This window comes from Doryrhamphus excisus, linkage group LG5, assembly GCF_037039965.1.
Source record: "Doryrhamphus excisus strain RoL-2023G ecotype Guam linkage group LG5, RoL_Dexc_Guam_v1.1, whole genome shotgun sequence".
Taxonomy (NCBI): domain Eukaryota; kingdom Metazoa; phylum Chordata; class Actinopteri; order Syngnathiformes; family Syngnathidae; genus Doryrhamphus; species Doryrhamphus excisus.
Window position 1 is genome coordinate 23,179,934 of NC_136361.1, and position 22,465 is coordinate 23,202,398.

At 39.1% G+C, this 22,465-nt stretch overlaps 1 protein-coding gene across 3 annotated transcripts in view; it reads left to right on the plus strand.

Moving 5' to 3' along the window:
* Positions 1–22,465, plus strand: part of LOC131105461 (CUB and sushi domain-containing protein 3-like) — a 234,974-nt gene that overhangs the window by 77,060 nt on the left and 135,449 nt on the right. For all 3 annotated transcript variants that reach the window (XM_058053596.2, XM_058053597.2, XM_058053598.2), the window contains exons 19-28: positions 2,806–2,922; positions 5,962–6,177; positions 7,177–7,365; positions 9,000–9,169; positions 10,992–11,148; positions 15,158–15,349; positions 18,440–18,566; positions 20,147–20,349; positions 21,062–21,253; positions 21,846–21,984. In XM_058053596.2, coding sequence (XP_057909579.2) covers positions 2,806–2,922; positions 5,962–6,177; positions 7,177–7,365; positions 9,000–9,169; positions 10,992–11,148; positions 15,158–15,349; positions 18,440–18,566; positions 20,147–20,349; positions 21,062–21,253; positions 21,846–21,984 — 1,702 coding nt within the window. The remainder of the gene's footprint in view (positions 1–2,805; positions 2,923–5,961; positions 6,178–7,176; positions 7,366–8,999; positions 9,170–10,991; positions 11,149–15,157; positions 15,350–18,439; positions 18,567–20,146; positions 20,350–21,061; positions 21,254–21,845; positions 21,985–22,465) is intronic.

Here is a 22,465-nt window from a genome sequence, read left to right on the forward strand (position 1 = left end):
TGGCTAATGTAAATCGTCTCACTCATAGTTTTATAGTTTGTAGTTTTATTGGCAAAACTCTCTTAATCAAGCCAAAACAAGCACAGTTCAGAAATGTACCTGTGACCAAAGACCGTGTTTGGATTGGATGTTTTTGGAACTTTGCATGGGAAATCGAGTAGAAAGTATCACACTAAACTGAAACAAGGCTGAAAGTTACTTTTGGTAGCCACAGTGTGTCTGACTGTAATGGTAATGGTAATGGTAATGGTAATGGTAATGGTAATGGTTTTATTTCATTTGAACATGCATCAGATTACAGTTGAGTGCATCCCATAATCAGTTCACAGTTCCACATGTCCGAAAGGAGTAGGAAGAAGCAAAACTTATTAAATCCTACCCCTCCATCTGGTACTTTTACAATCAGTAACTGTTACATTTGTTCACTTCCTGCTTTCCATAATACAGTTTAAGTTTTTTTTTTCGTTTTTTTTTAAATAATGTACCTCGTACTGAAGTACTCGGTGATATGAGCATCCAATGCCATAATGGGTACCATAGTAAGTATCAATATAGTGATATATATATAGCACATCATGACTGGTTCAAGACTCTTCATCCTTGTATTTAGCAAACATCAACTGCTTGTATTGTTTCTTCAATTGGCTCATCGTTGTGCATTGTTTGATTTCCTTACTCAATCCATTCCATAGTTTGATTCCACATACTGAAACGCTATGGCTAGCATAACGTAGTCCTAGCATAGAAGTGTTTCAAATGTAGTTCTTCCCTGAGATCATATTTCTCCTCGAGAAGTACTGGATGACATTTTTAGGTAATTGGTTATTTTTAGCCTTATGTATTATTGTAGCTGTTTGAAGATGAACTATATCAGCAATTTGAAGTATTTGTGATTTTAGAAATAAGGAGTTAGTATGTTGTCTGTAGGCGGCATTATGAATTATCCTTACTGACCTTTTTTGCAGTACATTTAGCGAGTGAAGATTATTCCATATTTCTCTGTGGGCAGAGCCTCGAAAGCAAGCATATGCCTGTCCAAATATTTCTCCTCAATAGCTAGACTTAGTCTTTTTGTGAATAACTTACTTAGAGAGCGTGTTATGAGTCATGTAAACGTGAAAACAGATTATCTCAACTTCAAAGCAAGAAGTTCAGCTGTTTCTCCTAGTTGTGTTATCCCATATTATCTCCAAGGGCTGGAATTTCACAAGCGTGGGGGATAATGTGGTGAATATTGTTGCAGTGTGCAGACTGTAAATGATGTCCCTTAGTCACGGACCAGTCATTTGAAGGAGTATAACAAATAAACTACATGCAAGAGTTGGCAGTATGCGCCATATCGTGCATGAGATATAATGCTGCGTATGCAACGGCCTGTAAATTAACTTTATGTCCTGAAGCCCTTTCTTGCCTAGGTGTGAGCCGGGCTGGTGCCAAATGCCTTGGCCTGCTGCCTATGCGGCCTCGGAATAGACGCTTTGCCAAGCGTACTCATCCACTTTTAATGACTTTATGTAATTCTGGCTCATTAATAAAATATTTGATATAATTTTGTTGGTGGATAAGGATTCAGGCATTGATGTGTTGTGCTTGCTGCAGAGCCCAAGGGGGGAAAGGAGTGACGGCAAGAGGTGTGTGTGTGAGTGTGCAACTGGAAGTTGCTCCACAGCATCCCAGTGATCTTTCAAAACATCTGACATCCATTTTATTGAAAGTTTTTACATGGCAACCAAATATTATACTTCTAATATTGAGGGGGGTGTCCGGCCACTTGGCTGTTTAGGGTGTTTGGGTCAAAGAGTATACATGCTGTACATACACGCTCAAAGCACAGTGCAGGGTGAGCCATAAAACCCACCCATTCAATCATTTCCCACTACCGAGGGTCCCATGGATATGGGGCCATAGGACTTCCCAGGGCACAAATCAAGTATTCACCTGTCAACGAGTTGGAAGTGGACTTGCACGGACGTGAATCGTGTGGACCAACTTGTCAATTCCCATACGTGCCGTATCAAAAACCCGATAGCCGTAATGTGATACGACCTTTTAAGGGGGGGTTCCATTGACTGCATGGAAAAGTAATTGCCTGCTGGAACAATATCCAATTAAACCAGTTAACCTTCAAATGAATCCAGCATTAACCTCCGCACTCTCACCAGCCAATCAGAGCAGAGAATTAACTCAAGTTCCCTTGATGAGATTAGAGGCTTTTTTTTTGCTATTAAATTATAAGTCAATAATCTCCATACACGAGCATCATTTCATCAAGGCGGCAATGAGCGTCGCACCTTTTAGACAACAACTTCTATCGCATCAGCAAACACTACCGGGTCGTCGATCCGGGTGACGGACTGAAATGTGAAACGTAATCTTATTTGTCTGGACTAAATTCAAGATGACTTTAAGGTAATGGCTGCAATAACCGCTTTAATTCTGCGAATATGCTGGTGTCAGGCATGGACTGTAAATGTAATGGGATGTACGCATTTCTGACCACATTTCACTTTAAGGTAATTTATGAGGAGACTGTATGGAGGGTTGCACGATGGAATTGCTGAATCAATGAATGATTTATCGTCTGAGCAGACAGAGGGTCGCTTTGAAACAAGGCAGACGAAAAAAACATTGTGTTGGCAGAATTACAGGTCGTCATAAAATAGTAGGATAGGATGTGATGTGACTCAAATGCATTATTCATCCCAATTGCTCCTTTGTCTTCAGGTGAGGGATTTATTGCTTCATTTACAGTTTACTTTTTCCCCCAGCAGCATTTATCATTCCTTTTCCTGCCTTTCTGTTCAGCGTCATGCGGTGGGGATATTAGAGGACCCGGTGGTGTCATCCTCTCGCCTGGCTACCCTGAGCTGTATCCCAACTCCTTGAACTGTACGTGGACTGTGGAGGTCAGCCATGGAAAAGGTTTGTCGGAAACACGATCGCACGCTGCCTATCCTGGAATAGACACACGCATCCGCTTGTCACGGCAAATGTATTCCCCATAGTTTAGTGCAAAATCAATGAACACAAAATGTTCTCGTAAATTTTGACATGATCGCCATTAGGAAGTTAGGTTACAAACATCAGCCACAACTATGTCCTCTTCCTGAAACGCAGATGAGTTGCATGCTGCGATACTATGAGGTCATCGGCGTTGTGAGGCGTTTATTGGCATGTGCCAATCACGTTGTTTTGGCCGATCGATCGGCGTATCCTAATTATCTTCTTCTCTTCTGTGTCAAGATAAAATTGCTTGATCACTTTCTAAAAGTTTATTTAAAATTATAGCAAAATAAATAAATGTATTAATTAATAAAAAATAACAATAATAGTAATACATATGAATAAAATAATTAAATAAAATACATAAAATGAATAAATAAATAATAATAAATGTAACCTTCCTCTTGTGTTTGGCTCAGCACAAAAAATACAAAAAATATTGCAAAATAAATAAATGTATTAATAAATAAAATAAATAAAATAAATAAAATAAATAAAATAAATAAAATAAATAAAATAAATAAAATAAATAAATAAATAAAATAAATAAAATAAATAAAATAAATACAATAAATTTAACCTTCTTCTTGTGTTTGGCTCAGCACAAAAAATACAAATAAAAAAAAAATGCCCCATGCCACTCAAATTCTAGCACCATGATGACATGGTTTCCTCAGGTTGGAGATGATTGCTTCTAAAAAGAAAAGCAATTCATATGCGGCTGTCCTCTGGGAAGCAATGCCTTGATGGGGGCGGACGACAGACATCAGTGGTCAGACTGATCCAACTCAAGTATGCAAAAGGATACTTGTGCAGACTTTCATTAGCTCCTCAAACATTTTTGACAGATTAGATCAAGCAGCAAACAACCAAAGAAGCGATGGTGTATAGATCAACGTTTATTCATTTATTAATTTCTTTTCTATGTCGCTTAAGCCTCATTAGGTTGGTGGGGGTATCCCAGATGGCTTTGGGCGAGAAGCAAAGTACCCTCACAGGGCACATATAGACAAACAACCATTCACACTCGCATTCATACCTATGGACAATTTAGTCGCCAATTAACCTAGCATGTTTGTCTATATGTGCCCTGCCGTTGGGTAGCGGCCAGTCCAGGGTGTACCCCGCCTCTCGGCACATGGGATAGGCTCCAGCGTACCCGCTATCCTAGTGAGGATAAGCGATGGGAGGAAGCTGGAGTGGCCGGAGGAATGATGAGAACATGCAAACCCCACACAAAGATGTCCGACAGAGATTCAAACCCAGATCTTCCAGATCTCCTGACTGGGTGGATGTGTGGAGGATCTGTTATAAATGTATAAATGTATTTTAATAATCTAATGAAATAATAGAAATCTAATGCCAGCCAAACATCCATCTGCCCATCTGTCTTTCCATTCATCCATAATCTGTTTATTTGTATGCAGTGCACATACTGAAGATTAAAATACCAGCAATCAGCATCAAACATACTTAATTTGGACTCATACAATATTTTTTTTTCCATGTTGGGCCAGTTTATCTCAAGTAATAAATACTAAAATCTGCCAAGAGAAAAATAGAAAAGACTTGCCAAGACATTTCAGTGACATCTCAATGTTTTTGGCAAGCCAGTTGTTCTCTTGGCAGATTATTCTGGTTTTCATGAATTTTAGGAGCTATTGCTTAAGATAAGCTAATTGGTCCAACATACTAAGAATTTTTTTTTTTTTTACCTTGATGCATAATGTTGTTTAGGTTTTAGTTTTTGGAAGGATTAACAGACCTAATGTTTTAAAACATTATATCGATATTAATTAATAACTCATTCAATCCCAGACATTTTGTAGTGGCCAATTTTAGGATCTTGACAGATTTTTCAAAGATGTTGTCCTCGTGCTATGTATACATGGTATGCACCAAATGAAAGGATAAACTCTCATCTTTCATCAGAAAAAAAAGTTTGTTTCTACCTTTTTCCGTTCTTAAGTAATCAGTAGTAGAACATAGTTAAGTTTCAATAAAATAGCATTTCCCAACAGGGAAGGGAGAAAACCAGCTTTTGTGAAAATAAACATTTCAATTATAACTATACAAAAAAACTACGCCACAACATTGTTCACAGACGTTAATGCTGAGCGTAAATGCACAGAGGTTAGCTTTAGTCATAAGATAAGATAAGATAAGATATTTGCATTGCACAGCAGCAAGAGTACAGAATCAGTTAAGCAGTACAAAGTACACAATATAGAAAAAGAAACAACCCAAGTATTAACAAAATCAACAGTTTTACCCAGAGTTATATACAAATACAGTATGCAGATAATATGAAACGAGATGAGCTATATGACCAGTCTATACACGGAGATCTTGCTAGTGAGTTAATATGAGTTATCAATTATCATGTTAGCTCTTTGTTGCTGTGCATCTTGGCTTGGTGCATAATATCATACTCCACGTACTCATATGTTTATTTGGATCCGTAATAATCCTGTTAACTAACTTCATTTCATAATTGCTTTCTGGACGTTATGTGTCGTTTCTTTTCCTAAGTATTTATAATTATTACATTGATTAGTTGCATTGTACTAATTATTTCCATGTGGTTGCAAACCAAATCACAGCAAAACAGCATAAAGATCAGTTCAGCGGATCTTTGTCACCGCTTGGTATTAATAGATAAATTTGCCTTGGGTTCGGTGTCAAGGTGATTTTTTAATATTATGTCAAAAAACACAATATATTTAATAATATATCAAACATGTTTCATTTTGTGGGTTATGTGTTTTAAGTGTGCAAGTGTAGGACCTACATGGCTTCCGTCTTAAGGGGTACGCCACTGTGGAAAGTTTGGGGCCTACTTCATTCGGAATGGAAATTGATTTCCATTTCTACAAATACTCCGTATGGCCATGTCAAAATGTTTATACACTGTAGATTTTGCGACACATAACAGTGGACTTTATGTTCTCCTTCAAGGTGTCCAGTTTACTTTCCACTCCTTCCACCTGGAGGATCACCATGACTATCTTCTGATAACAGAAAATGGCAGCTTCGCCCAGCCGCTGGCTCGACTAACCGGCTCAGAGAGGCCGGCGCCGGTTAATGCGGGCCTGTATGGCAACTTCAAAGCGCAGCTCCGCTTCATTTCGGACTTCTCCATATCTCTGCAGGGATTCAACATCTCCTTCTCAGGTACGAGGGCACACGAGGATTCTGTCGGGAGAAAGTTGGCTGGTTGGGAGGATGATATAAAATGATGACCTTTGTGACATTTTAAAAGAGAGAGAAGTGCAGATTGTTAACATTTGGCGCATGAAGTTATGGTGCGCCGTTGTGGAAAACAAAAAGATAGAAATCAACATCTCCGACGATGATGAGATCAAAAATGCTAAGCCTTTCTAAAGCACGCCGGAGGTAACTTGAGGACTCATTTGTCGGTCAGAAAGGGAGTAGGATTAAGGTAGACTGCGCCTCAGGCTGCGCCGATCAGAGCAGGGTAATTAAGAGACGACAAGGTCACGCAGGTTGAGGCTGTCTGCCTGTGATGGGAATAATCATCAAAGCATGCCATGTGGGTCACTGTCCTCGGGACGGAGGGAACGGGGTGGAGGTGGTACAGAAATAATAGGCCCCCCATGCAGAGAGCAAGTCGTGGAGAGGTGGAGAAGTAGAGTGAAATGGAGAGGGAGGAGAGCGGGCAGATGGTGATGCTGAGTGATGGAGAGAAGAAGCTATATGGTAAGAACGAGAAGGAGAGAGAGAGGGTCTGCTTCTTCGTTCTGCGTTCTGGCTAAATGTTTGCCTGCTGTTCACTGGAGTGAAGAATAACTTATGCGGTTATGAATATTCATGAAATTTACTTTGTGGAAATTAGTGTGTTTTGTGTGTGTTTGTCCTTACATGCTCCGCAATTAGCATCTATAGGTTTCCTGATTAAAATTCATTTTTAACCTTTCATGACCTTTGGAAATGCGCCACATCCCGCTGGGGTAACATTTTGATGTGCTGAAATCAATCGGCCTACTTGATAAAGAATGTGAAAGGAATTTGTGGCACGTTCAATGCTGTTGATGTCATCCTCTAATTATAACTAACAACAACATAATAACTATAATAATAACAACAACGTGCGTATAGAAGAGCAGCAGCTGAGATTTATGGCAGCTGATTTCCAGTTGTCATGATTTCCAGAGTATGATCTCGAGCCTTGTCAGGACCCCGGGACTCCTCGCTTTGGCTGGCACACAGGCTCCAGGTTTGGCATCGGTGACAACCTATTGTTCCACTGCAACACCGGATATCGTCTGCAGGGGGCCAAAGAGATCATTTGCTTGGGAGGTGGCCGCCGAATGTGGAGCGCCCCTCTGCCAAGGTGTGTGGGTACGTTGCATTCTGTTTACTCTCCTGTTTTTCAAGTGTTTGCTTTATATTTATTTACAAAAGTACAATCATCCATCACCAACATCACGGTTCATATTTTGCAGCTTCACTCTATCACCATTTTATATAATATAATATGTGTGATATATTATATAATAACATATGTGTAATGTATAATATATAATATAATTATGTAATTTTTTAAACTTAATTTTTAACTTTAATTTATGAAATATATAAAATTATAAAATATAAAAAATATATACAAAAATTCATATAATAATTCATAAATTATACTCTTTTTGTGGTTGAATAAGACCACGGTTTCATCTTATAAACAAAACCAAAACAAAAAGAATAAATTTCCCATAATGCATTTTGTTTTTGGACTTTGATGGCGCTGATATGTGGCCTCTGTCCACTACAAGGAGCCACAATATCCAGAGCCCAGAGGGTGGCTGACATAATTGCAGCATTCCAATGATTTGCTCAGACCCAATGCATTGTGGGAAAACAATGTTTTTTTTTCCCCCATTTCATACTCATATTGTTACATGTTTGTATATTTCTGAGGTATGCACTTTGACTGTTAAGTTACTGTGTGATGAGTTTCGTGTTAGTGAAGTGTTCTTAGAACGATAACACCGTGAGTTGACAAGAGTTGATAAGTGGTAGTTGATAAGTGGCACTGATAGCTCGTTGTTGAGGTAGGGTGTTAAGTTGCTGTGTGATGACTTTTACGTTAGTGTTAGATCTTAGAACAATAGCACCGCGAGTTGACGAGCTCATTATAAGCGGCACTGATAGCTCGTTGTTGAGGTAGAGTGTTAAGTTGCTGTGTGATGAGTTTCGTGTTAGTGTTAGTTCTTAGAATGATAACACCGTGAGTTGACGAACTCGTTATAAGCGGCACCGATAGCTCGTGGTTGGCTCCTGTTAAAGAAACAGCTACCATTTTCTTACTGACTCGTGTAGTTGCTTTGAAGGAGATGTCACAAGATTCAAACGTAGCGTTAGATCAGCCGCTCTGCAGTATAAGACGCAGGGGTTCAAAGTAGCGCCCAATATACGGTATAATACATTACACCACAGACGCACCAGCGTTTGCCCCCACATAAGATCTCAGTAATAGCTGACTCTTGAGATACTGTGCTGACATTTCATTCTAAAGGCGCTTTGTCATTTGCTGTCTCATCACCCCCTGAATTATTTTGCATGAAATGCGATTGCAAAGTCTGATTCCTGGCACACCAGTTAAGTGCTGAGGTGCAATGAACTTATAAATTTTACATATCAGCGCTGTACACAATGGCAGAATGATCTGTGGGAAGATTCTTCTGCTCTTTCCTATTTTAATTGGCTCCATACTTTGAAATATTCATGGTGGTATGTTAAAAGGGTTTCAGTGGTTTCAAAGTAACATGAAAAATATATTTCATTACATTGCCATACATTTTAGTTGACTTTCTCTCTGTCTTCAATGAGAATGGTTAATTTTGCCCAGTAATCCTGCACCCATTGGCTGTGACATACTACAAGAAAGAAATGTTTTTTCATTGACTATTTAACAACATTACATTTTCACCATGATACTTTCTTGCCTAATTATTATCGTTTTTGTTTTTTACTCACAGCGGAGTGTGGATCAACAGTCTCCAAGAATGAGGGGGTTCTCTTGTCGCCAAACTACCCGTCGGACTATGACAACAGCCACGAGTGTGTGTACAGTATTCATGTCCAGAGAGGCAAAGGAATCAATATCACCGCCAGCACATTCCAACTTGCACAAGGTGACATCCTCAAGGTAAAAACACCAGCCGGGCACGTTGTGTTCTGTGTGGAATTGGATTACACACACCAGCGACGTGTGGTGAGGTTCATAGCTGGTGAGGCGCTGGCTCCTTTAGATTTGGTAATGGTAATGGTAATGGTTTTATTTCATTTGAACATGCATCAGATTACAATTGAATGCATCACATAATCAGTTCACAGTTCCACATGTCCAAAAGGAGTAGGAAGAAGCAAAGCTTATTAAATCCTACCCCTCCATCTGGTACTTTTACAATCAGTAACTGTTACATTTGTTCACTTCCTGCTTTCCATAATACAGTTTTTTGTTTTTTTTTTAATTTTTAAATGTTGTAATTTTTTGTCTCGTACTGAAGTATGAGGTGATATGACCATACAATGACATACGTAATGTGTACCATAGTATGGTCATATAACCTCGTACCACCTTGTATCACCTTATGTAAAATAGGATGCACATGAACAAAATACTTTAAATTCCTGATAGAAAACAACATATTTTTTTAGTAACTGTTACATTTGTTCACTTCCTGCTTTCCTAATATAATTTAAGTTTTTTTTTTTGTATTTCAACAAAAAAAAACTAGCTAATAATGCACTGTGGTTGCAACTTTTATATCAATTTTCTTTTTAAAAAAAGGTTAAAAAAAATAAAATAAAAGTTTTATTAAAAAAAAAAACAGCACAGGCTGCTCAGCGAGACGGAAGGTTCGGCTTGGCCACTAAGCTGAGGGGGGAGATTTTTGGCCCCGCCTCATCTCAGCTTTCTGCCTTTTATTTTGATCAGCAAATGTTAAAAGTTTACTTAAAAATCATTGGAATCATACAGAAAAGACATTTGGAACGCTTCCACCACTGACTGCACATCACTAACACACACACACACACACGTGTGTACACATACTAAATAACTCACAAGGATGAAAACCGGGTTTTGGGGCATTTAATTGTTGAAGGAATTCTGTGCATAGGAGAATTGTTTTGCTTTAGAAGTTGTGACGTGAATAGATGTATGAAATAACTGCCGCAAATAACTGGTCTCAGCTGGATCTCACCCTTTGTAGTGCAGATGTCTGACGGTGGGATCGCTGGAGCATGGCATCCCTCGCTCGTCGCCTGGTGTCATGCACCTGCGTCCATGGCGACTCTTTCTTACTGGATTATCGGCTTCTAAAAGCTTGACAAAGCTACACAACACAACGCTGGCCTGAAGAACCATGTTTTTTTTTTATTAATCGAATTATTATCACTTGGGAATAAAATAAAAATGCAGATTTTAAATACAATTTCAAAACAAAATGCATGAATATGAAACTATGTGTGGTTAAAAGTATTTAGTGAGCAGACAAAGCTCATATTTCTTTCATGATTCATTGCTTGTAACCTCCAATTGAACTTGTCCGCTGCAAATTAAGGAACATTGGCTACTTGGTAAATAATTATAGTCCATGCTTAACATTTGATGAAATGAATAAAACCCAATTAAGTGGAAAGAACATTAATCTTCCACAGTACACCTTTGCAAACAAAACTTATTATTTTTTATTTTTTTAAGTTTGGAACATTATGCATGCCGACTTCTGCCTTATTAGTTCACTTCTACTGATTAATGATATCAAATAAGAGAAGTCATGGTCCCTTGAATCCAATAACATTTTATTTAGGACACTAGATTTCCCACATCAACTTCTCCTAATTGTTCTTATATTTCTTAAATGTAAACGTCAAATAGAATCATTCTCGTTGTCTGTGGTTCATCCATTGCGAGTTGCATTGCCTCCATCATCGTATTCTTCTTTCCTTTTGTCTCCGATCAGGTTTATGATGGTAGAGACGGTGCAGCCGCACTTCTTGGCACGTACACCGGCACGTCCATGCAGGGTCTGTCTCTGACCAGCACTTCCAACAATATGTGGTTGGAATTCTACTCTGACCAGGAGGGGACAGCGTCCGGGTTCCGCCTCTCATACCGAAGTAAGTCACTCTTCATTTCCTTAACTGTGAGGGTGCAAACGTTTGATCCGCTTATTAGGGATGTTCCAATCCGATGTTGATACCGGATAACTGGTCAATATCAGCAAAAAGACCCAAACAAAATCAGATAATATTGACCTGCATCTGCGAATGTCGGTTCCAAACTCACACTGTGCAAATTCACCTGATGTGTCTGGTAAATTCTAAAGGGGACCTATTATGCTTTTCATCTTTTCTGACCTATAAATGTTCTTACAATGTTTTATCCTCGTGTGAAACAATAACAAGTCAGATAATGAGGTTAGCACATTTGGAAGTTAGCCCTTAAAGCAGTTATGGATGGCTCTGCACGCAGAGTTTAGTTTTAACTCGGAGTTCTGATGTCTGATGTCAGTGCAGCCCAGACTGAGTAATGGCTACCGGGATTTAGTTTTTCCAAAGCTAATTTTGTTTAGCTTAGGCAAGCATCAGGCGGATGCGGATTTCTGATTCCCGGCCAGCCAGAAAAAAATATGTTTGTCTGTCAATGGAACTTCACACGTTTTGTGAACTTGGGAAAATAAGAAGTCGGACTGTTGCTGAAGTCTGACGCCTGTTTTGACGAGTCAGAAGCAGCAAATTCTAAATAACGATTAATCAGTGTCCTAACTGTGTTTAGTTTGTAATCGAACAAAAGGTGTTCGGCAGATGTCTAGAAGTCTTTTGGAGCACTTGGGATCGTGACCTATCACAGTTTAGAGCATGAACAGTTGGTATCAATCCTCCCATCATTAGCTAAAAGAATGTTGCATCCATGTGTGATGCACTAAGTTTCCCATGTTTCCATGGGAAACTCCCAAGGGACGGCGAAAAGTCATTAGCAGTAACAGAAAAGAGCGAGCACCTGTCGGTAGTGAGTAATGGCGGGTTTAAAGGCTTCATTGAGCACCTCACAACTCGCTGTATTACGCCCAGCTGTCACGACATTGGGGATGAAACTCCATGAAAACACAAGCAAGAAGAAGTCATAACGATGATTGTTCTCTGAGTAATATCACTTGATCAAACCTTTTATAACATTATTCATTCATTTTCTAACGCTTATCCTCACGAGGGTCGCGGGGGGTGCTGGAGCCTATCCCAGCAAGAGGCGGGGCACACCCTGGACTGGTGGCCAGCCAATCACAGGGCACATATAGACAAACAACCATTCACACTCGCATTCATACCTATGGACAATTTGGAGTCGCCAATTAACCTAGATTAATTAATTAACCTGCACAGGGAGAACATGCAAACTCCACACAGAGATGGCCGAGGGTGGGATTGAACTTGGGTCTCCTAGCTGTAAGTCTGTGCACTAACCACTAGCTACCGTGCAGCCCCTTTCTAACATTACACACTACAAAATAAGCAATACAAGTATGTATGATTGTTATTGATATCGGGTCAATACCAGTATCAGACGATATTAAAGGCTACAATATTGATATTGTATCGGAACGTGAAAAAGTTGTATCAGCTATTTATCATTTAGTCATTAAATGGATAGTTTGTATTTTTTGACATGATGTTGTATTCCATCTCCATCAGCAGTGTAGTACATCAACAGTGACGTACCCCCCACTTTGTCTCCTAATTCCAGTTCTGGCTTCTCAAAACAATGTGCATTCAAAAAAGTAATACATTTACAAAAATGCTTCCTAAAAAAAACATTTGCTTTTTTTCCTTATTTCGCACCTACAAAAATCCTGCCTAAGAGTATGTGTCCTGGACATAGTGGGTCTTTGTTTTTTTTTGTGTGTATTTATCATTTCTAATAATTTGTTAATTAAAATGGTAACAATACATTGTATATGAGGTGCCTGTGCCATCCTTCTCCAAGCAAAGCTCTGCTACTGAAGTCTAATCATCTTCTGTTGAGTTTGGGATATATAATCCTCCATCTTGGCAGTCAAATACATTCATTCATTCTTCCTTCAACGTAGCATAAAAATATATTTAATGCATTTGACTTGCTTCTTCTCTCTATGGAGGAATGGAAGTGACAAGCAGCCTCCATCTCACGTACACCCCCATCCCTACAGGACGAGGAGAGCACTGCCAGTCATTTATGGGTATTTTATTGTCCGATTAGCAACAAATAATGATGTCACTCTTCATTAAAGACATAAAACACTGGCTGTAGAGAGTCATGGTGTATGATGCATGTTTCTGCATTATTATATTATTGCAGACATGCTGACAAACAGAAACTGGCAAGCGTTATGATCCAACTGAGTGCACTCAGGGAGAAGAGATGCTTGCGGCAGCCTCATCTTAGGTTTTTGGCTTTTATTTGATCGGGAAATGGGACGATTCTGTGAAGAAAAAGTTAGGAATGCAGCGTTACAGAAAATACCTTTATAATACAGGTCAATCGACACAAATGAATATTTTATTGTATTTTGAATCTTTCATTATGACAGACTTTGCCTCACCTGCCTCCTGTGTGCAGTCCAAGCGAGGCTACTGTAGACCAGGGGTTTCAAACTCAATTTACCTGGGGGCCACTGGAGTGAGGGTCTGGGCAAGGCTGGGCCGCATCAGGTTTTCCAAAAAAAAACAAAACGCATTTATTAAAAACAGAAAAATATAGGTAGACAAATTATTTTTTCAGATTAAAATGAACAAAGCATTATTAGAGCCCTGTAGACATGACAAAACACGACTATAGTCACATTTATACTCTTTTTATTTACAACATATTGCGCAACTGCAAGGTCTTGAGACACATGCTAACTCGCAAACTAGAGAGCTAGCGACCTAAACGGTAGCCTTCAAGTTATTTCCTTTAAACTTAAATAGCCAAAAACTTACCACTTCCACACGGATAGGGAGGATAACTATTAACAGTTATTTAACCTTTAACATGAACCTTAATCATACATGATACCATACAGCATCCATATCAAACTTGCGCGGGCCGCACTAACATTAAACTTTCATATCAAGGCGGGAGCCTCAAACCAGTGTCCTGCGGGCCACAGTTGGCCCGCGGGCCGTGTGTTTGAGACCCCTGCTGTAGACGATGGCCGTGTTTCTCTTCCTCTAGGTTTGCAATGTGGAGTTAGTCACTTCAAAGAAATGATACATTATTTTCAAAGTTTTTTTTGTTCTCCTTAATTTTTGTCTCGTGTCCAAGTATTTTGTAAGAAATGTGATAATTCCACCAGAATTGTATTATTAAATCCTGTTCCTTCCATTTAAAACGTCCAACTACAGTTACTTACAATAATCATAATTGTCATGAAATGATGGTTTAATTACCCACAATTTAGCAGAATTTGGGTAAGGATTGAGGTCAGAATTTTTTTTTTTTTACAAATGCCCACAAGTTAAATAGCAATGTACCAAACCCGCACGACTTGAGAGGTGTGTGCAGTCTTTTCAAGCGGAATGAATAGCCCTTTTCAAATGAGAAAGGCTTGACTGATGTATGAAAAGAGGCTAATATGGACAGCTTAAATCTTGGTTCGTGTTTTTCATGACTCTTCTATCAAAAGTGTCGATGTAATTTTCTAAATGTGAGCCGTAACGGCTTCAGATTTATGCCAGGCATGACACTTGTAATACTACCATAACATCTGGCATGGGCAAAGACCTCGCGGTGAGGCGAGACTGTAAATCAGCACTGCTGGGTTTATATGAGGCCACCGTTGGGTTTAGTACCTGAAGATAGGCAATGCATATTGAGGCCGTGGCGAGTTCAAAGACTATCCGCAACATTTTTGTTTGGGTTTATGTCATTTCTTTCTGTATTCCATGACCTCCAAGTAGAACGAGTGCATCTAGCGATAATTGTTCCTATCAATTGCACCTGTAATTGCAAACATCTTATTCTACTTTGTGTTGAATAATCAATTTCTGATCAGAACGTGAGCCCGGAAATTAATTCTCAAATGGAAATCGATATCTTTTAACAACAAAGATGAATAAGAAAAGAATGTGCTTGAGTGGACTTTGTCATGCTTTGCTGTGTACTTTCCAGGTTTTGAGTTATCCCACTGTGATGAGCCGGGAGTGCCGCAATTTGGCTTTAAAGTCAGTGACCAGGGTCACTTTGCTGGAAGTGCAATTACGTACGGTTGCGACCAAGGTTACACTCTGCACGGCAGCGGCATACTCAAGTGCATGACGGGAGAGAGAAGGGCGTGGGACAGCAACCTGCCGTCATGTATTGGTAATCTTTTCTAATATTTACTTCCCTTTCTTTCCATTTCGCTTCATATTTTATATTTTACACATTTTCAAGATTCATCCCAATATCGTAAACAGTACCAACCATGATGTGATATTGCCTATTCTGTGGCTCGGCTTCCTATTACTTGGGTAAACGTTTTAGGTGGTGCTGCCCACAAGCCATCAGCATGTTTCTATATACAGTAAAGTCTCGTTATATCGATATTCTCGGGAGTCGGAAAAAATATCGATATAACCGGACTATCCATATATCCGATCCTGCGCCGAACTGCATTAAAAGTGGGCAATAATGCAGCTTAAATCAATCTTTGCTTAAGGATTTCAATACCAAAAAAGAACACGGCGAACGGCTGCTTCCAGTCAACTTTATTTTTCACACTTCCACCACCAGAGCGCAGCAACACACCGATTCCCGCACTTCCTGGTTCACAGGTCATGCTCAACCTGCCCCACATAGCTGGCCAAACACATGCCTGCAACAGAAGAACCAACTGCGTTCGTGGTTTCTCTTGTGTGTATAGATTCTATACAGGCATGTGTTTGGCCAGCTATGTGGGGCGGGTTGAGCATGACCTGTGAACCAGGAAGTGCGGGAATCGGTGTTGAAAAAAAGTTGACTGGAAGCAGCCGTTCGCCGTGTTCTTTTTTGGTATTGAAATCCTTAAGCAAAGATTGATTTAAGCTGCTTTTGTATCGATATAAGCAGACCAAATTGGCTGGCGGGAGATGAAAAGGGCATCGTAGTAACCGGATTATCATAATAACCGTGTATCGTACTAATGAAACTAATTATATCATAAAAGACTAGAAATTTGCCGGGAAATGAAAATAGTATCGTAATAAGTAGTAATTTGTTATAACCGATATCGATATAACGAGACTTTACTGTAAATACATATCAGCTATTATTTAGATGTATTTCAGTCAAAGTGAGTCGAGGCCATGATGCACAGCTAGACTGTACTTTCATTTTCGGAGAGAAAGACAAAGACTACAGCTATTACCTGCATCGCGCAGATATCTTGAAGGCGTAAACAAAAATACAGACTTATTGTAAATATGACTTTAAGTTTCACTGTGTGCCACTTCCTCAGTGGCAAACTTGAGGTCATTTGTGATTTCCTTTAGTACAGTTCAGTTTAAAAACATCTAATTATTAGGGGCAGCATTCATAAATAAACATATGTATTTGTGTGTTGAATTCTTAGTTTAATTGTTAGACCTTTTTTCCAGAATATTGCTTTAATGTGATTATATCACAAATGTCAAACAAATGCCCCATTGTTTTTTTTGTGGCCCACCAAAGCCTGGAAGTAATGAACGTCAAAATTTATTGTCAATTTTGTCAACAAATTGTACTGAATGAAGCGTCCTATGATTTCCGCCTTCACTGAAGTGCAGATGGTATCACAGAGTTGCCAATAAAAGCAGAGTTTACTGTTTAGCGCGTTGAAATTGACATAATATAAATGAATGTTGTTGTCGTGAGGAGAAGGAATATTGGCGGATTTCCCCGGCAGATGGCTCGATCCCGGCAGATACGAACACTAAACAGCCCCAATGATGAAAAACATGGCAAAAGTTGGCTGAACCTGCTCTTATAGAGCTATGCATGGAAGCTAGCTGGGGTTAGCTTAGTTTAGCACGCTCACGTGGTTGTGTGTGTGCACACAACTCGGGCTCGATGAGAATATTTCATCACATTGGCTTTTACAGCTTTAACGTAAGGAACGTTTTACAACATCCGATTAAAAAAATATATGAGATGCACGTTTATTTTGGGTGAACAGACTCGGAACACACTCCCACAAAACACACTCCCGTAACCATCCTTCAAAATAAGAGTGCAGTCTGCCCCATGTCTGTGTACACAAAATAAGAGCGTCATAAATAATATCTTCCATATGCATTTGCAATTGCATCTGTGACTCCATCTGTTAGTCACAAGCGCAGGCGTTGTTGAATATTTTGTAGCAACGTGTGCAGAGGCTGACATCCCATTCATTAGAAAAGTAGGCCAGGTACGTACATCCGTTTCTCAGTTACTAGGCGGTTGCCCATTGATGTATTGTATCATGGAAGGATTTTTGCATTTAATTAACAGACATTTCATTCACTAAACCAAACAGCACACATGCTAAGCTGGTAAAAAAAAATAAGTTGAAATAATTATAAAAAAACAAAATGTGATAAACAGACTTCATAGGATTTCATTTGTAAACAATTGGATTTATTGATTATTGTTATTGTTGTTGTTTGATGCTTTTGTATTACATATTTACTGTATTGATATTTGTAATTTTATATAACGTTCTTATTTTCAGCACTCCCCTTTCCCATCAAAGTGCTTTTGCTCTTTGTTCAGGCTGCATTTGTAAATAAGAATTTGTTCTTAAATTGCTTGCCTGGGTAAATAAAGGTAAAATAAAAAAATAAATAAAAATAAAAAAATTGAAAATGTATTTTGTCAGGCAGACGCTTCATTCCACCGTATCTTAACGACTGTTAAGATACCACATATGAATAAAATCAGTCTCGGTTGGGAGGGGTGGAGCTGGACGTTGCACCATCCCCTCAGAATAGAACTGTCTTACGTTAATAACGGAATATTTTCCTGCTTGTCGCTAGGAATTAGCGGAAGGTATTATAACCATTATAACCATTCTTATAATCAAATGTTATTCTTGTAATAATTGTCATACATTCTTTGATAATAGACGGAGAGATTAGCAATCACGAGAGCGATGCCGTAGTTTGGATGGAAAAGATCCTTCCTGCTTGTCATGCCAGGGCCAGCCACCCTCATATATTCTCCCAACACAGTTTTTATGTTTTTAATTTTTTATGAATTTGAAGCACCATTAGGAGACACTAAGATTAAATATTTTAAATATTTTTGTGAGTGGTAAAGGTCAAACATAACCCCCCCTCCACCCTGTTCATTCACATGGGAGCAAAAACATATCATTTCTGCTTGTCTTTTATTATCGGGAAAAAAAAAACTTTTCTTTTCCAGCATAAGTAGTTGATGTGTGTGTGTCTGTGTGTGTGTGTGTGTGTGTGCATTCAGCGGAATGCGGTGGCAGTTTCAAGGGGAAAACATCCGGGCGCATCCTTTCCCCCGGGTATCCATTTCCGTACGACAACAACCTGAGGTGCACGTGGACCATTGAGGTCAACTCTGGAAATATTGTCAGGTACGTCACATTGCTTATACTCGGCATTTCTGCTGATGTAGTCACTCGTTTCTCTTTATTGTGTCAAAAATACACTATATAGTATCCGTCGCCACTTATGTACCATTTTTTAACTTCATTCCGTCAAGGTTGTTCAAAACTATAGGATTTAATAAATCATGCGGTTTCATGGTTGAATACAGCATATTAGTCAAAAATATGCATACTGCTTGGAGTTACAGCACCCATCTCTGATGTCATCAGCAGTTGACTCAAACATATTAACACAGTACATGTATTTGTAGTTATTATGGATTACTAGCATACAACACATTTGCGATGCGGGTATAAGTCACTTTAACTACCCATATATCCCTTTCATTCTTAATACTATTAAGACTGTTAAATGGTTAAAAATGTTCATACAATTAATCAATTTTCAGATGAATTAATTATGATTAATTACCAGTTGCTACTATGTGTGAAATATGCCCATTTTTACTGGATTTTATGAACAGAAAGTTCAATGACACGACACAATTATTTATAGTTGCTCCAAATGAAGCTAAATGCTAAATATATTTGGCTAACAATAGGAGCAGAACATTTAAATCACGCTTTAACACGCCATTAGTGTGTTATTTTTGACAGCCCTGATACAGTACATTATTTTTTTTCTGGGAAAAAGTGATTTGGTAGTCAGAACTTGAAATGAATGAATTACAGTAAAGTCTCGTTATATTGATATTGGTTAAAACGAATTACTACTTATTACGATACTATTTTCATTTCCCGGCAAATTTCTAGTCTTTTATGATATAATTAGCTCCGTTAGTACGATACACGGTTATTATGATAATCCGGTTACTAGGATGCCCTTTTCATCTCCCGCCAGCCAATTTGGTCTGCTTATATCGATACAAAAGCAGCTTAAATCAATCTTTGCTTAAGGATTTCAATACCAAAAAAGAACACGGCGAACGGCTGCTTCCAGTCAACTTTATTTTTCACACTTCCACCACCAGAGTGCAGCACACACAGCGGAAAACACCCGTCCCTCGCGCCTACCCCTCCGGGTGGCAACACCTTCCCTATCGATAGTTCCGGGGTGAATTATGTCCCGGTAACCGGTAATCACTACAGCGTAAGTTTATTTTTATTTACTGTAGTACAACATTTATTGTAGTACAAAAGCATGCTAGATACGCAATCCATGAACCCAAGGAGAAAATTACATGCCATATCAAAGATCCGTCCACTTTTAATGCAGTTCGGCACAGGATCGGATATATGGATAGTCCGGTATTTTTTCCGACTCCCGAGAATATCGATATAACGAAACTTTACTGTAATGACACTAACCAAGGTTCCACTGCCGAGCTGAACTGCATCCAAAAGGCTTGGTAGCAACAATTCCACAATGTCACTGAATGAAACTGCCATCAGCCTTACGTTCGTGAAAATATTGAATAGACCATGATTGCACCAAAATCTCAACAAAAATACCCAAAAGTGATCCATTGTGACTAAATGGAACCATTTTTAAATGAATCATCCAAACTGGAGTCAAAATAAGCGCCTTGCTTTGTGTGCTTTGGCAGCCTCCAGTTTCTTGCTTTCGACACAGAGGCATCCCACGATATCCTGAAGGTGTGGGATGGTCCGCCCGACAATGAAATGTCTCTGAAGGAGGTTAGCGGCTCGCTGCTGCCTGAGGGGATCCACTCTACTCTCAATGTGGTCACCATTCAGTTCGAAACTGACTTCTACATCACCAAGTCTGGCTTTGCCATTGACTTCTCCAGTGAGTATTTCCTTGGGAGACGCTAGGTTAAAAACAAGGATGATACCATATCTTCACTGTGTTGTCCCTGGGCTAAAAAATTAAATAAAAATAACAATACAGATTTCCATATTGTGCATTTCTATGTTTTTTTAAAAATCATGTTTAGTAATAGAAATAAACAAAACAAAATATGGAAATACAGACGTATTATGTAATGGTAATGGTAATGGTTTTATTTCATTTGAACATGCATCAGATTCCAATTGAGTGCATCCCATAATCAGTTCCCAGTTCCACATGTCCAAAAGGAGTAGGAAGAAGCAAAGCTTATTAAATCCTACCCCTCCATCTGGTACTTTTACAATCAGTAACTGTTACATTTGTTCACTTCCTGCTTTCCATAATACAGTTTAAGGTTTTTTTTTTTTTTTTTTTTTTAATTTTGTAATTTTTTGTCCTGTGATGGTGATGTGACCATACAATGACATTATGTGTACCATAGTATGGTCATATCACCTCGCACCACCTCGTATCACCTTATGTCAAATAGGGTGCACATGAGCAAAATTATCTCCTTAAGTATCAAAATTCCTGATGGTAAACAACATATTATATTTAGATTGTCTTATTCCAAATCCACTGTCAAGGTGTTAGAATGAAATCCTTCACATTCCAAATGTCTTTCCACCTACGTCTGGACCTCACCCGTCATCTGTATGTCAACCTTCAGGTTCACTTGCCACCGCCTGCAGAGATCCGGGTATCCCCATGAATGGCACTCGCAACGGGGAAGGACGGGAGCCCGGCGACTCTGTGACCTTCTCTTGCGATCCGGGATATGAATTGCAGGGGGAGAGCCGAATCACCTGCATCCAAGTGGAAAATAGATACTACTGGCAACCCAGCCCTCCGAGTTGCATTGGTGAGATGGTCGAGTGGGAAGTAGAAGTGTGTGATGTGTAGATGTGTGTCAATTAAAGAAGGGATGACATGTAGACGAGTGTTGGCTTATTTTGCTTGCTAACTGCAGCAATTTATCTTTTTTTACAAGAAATATGACATATTTGATATATTTGTGTTGGAGCCAACTTGTATGTGGACAAAAGCTTTATACCCCCACCCCACACACAGTGCCTTATTAGGGCTGAGCAGCTAATTAACATATAAAAAATAATAAGTATGTCCAAAGAAATTGATGTTCAACGACTCTGGTGTCCCCCCCCCGCCCTTTGAGAACTACACAGGCGTTGCTACCAGCTCATGTACTGCACAACTTATTCTAATGGAAGCCGTGATTGTGAGCAGTACTTAAAATAAAGTACATTTTATGTTCATGCTGTCACTCAAGGTTGTTACGGAGTGAAGCGAATCGCTATAGATTTTGATTATGACAGCGAGTGCTCTTTCTCTCTGTGATTGAAATGAGCTAAGACTGAAAGCATTTCATGTGTATCACAGAAGTATTTCAAAGTATGTTACAATGAACTACCTTCGTTTATTCTTTTTGTCTGAAGCTCCATGCGGAGGGAATGTGACTGGATCTTCAGGGTTCATCCTGTCACCCAACTACCCTCACCCCTACCCACATAGTAAAGACTGTGACTGGCTGATTGCTGTCCACTCGGACTATGTCATATCCTTGGCTTTTATCAGGTACGACAAGCTGCTACACGCCTTCAATTAGTCACAGAAAACATCTTTATGAGAATAACAGTCTGTACAGTGGTACCTCACATTTGTCTGTTAAACAAGTTAAACAAAAAATGATGGAAATTATTGTAACCCGTGAATATTTACAAACAAATAAGTATGATGCTTTCCTTAGGAACTGAACTTTGTTGCAATCATGCAATCATTGTACTGAAACTGAGACCGTGTACGGAAACCAAGGCAATTTCTAAGGAAAACCAAGTCACCCAAAAACTAGAATGGATGAAAACTGAGGTTTAACTGTATGCGAAATGCAAAACAGAAGGATTTAGTTTCTGTCAGAGTGAAAATGCATCATTTCATTTGGGAGTCATTAAAGGCGCTTAGGAACTAATCTACTATTACTACTAAGATTTGTGTGTATAAAAACCCATGCAAGCTAGATTGAGTGCGAAGCTGATTTACTAACAGGGTGCAACGAGGG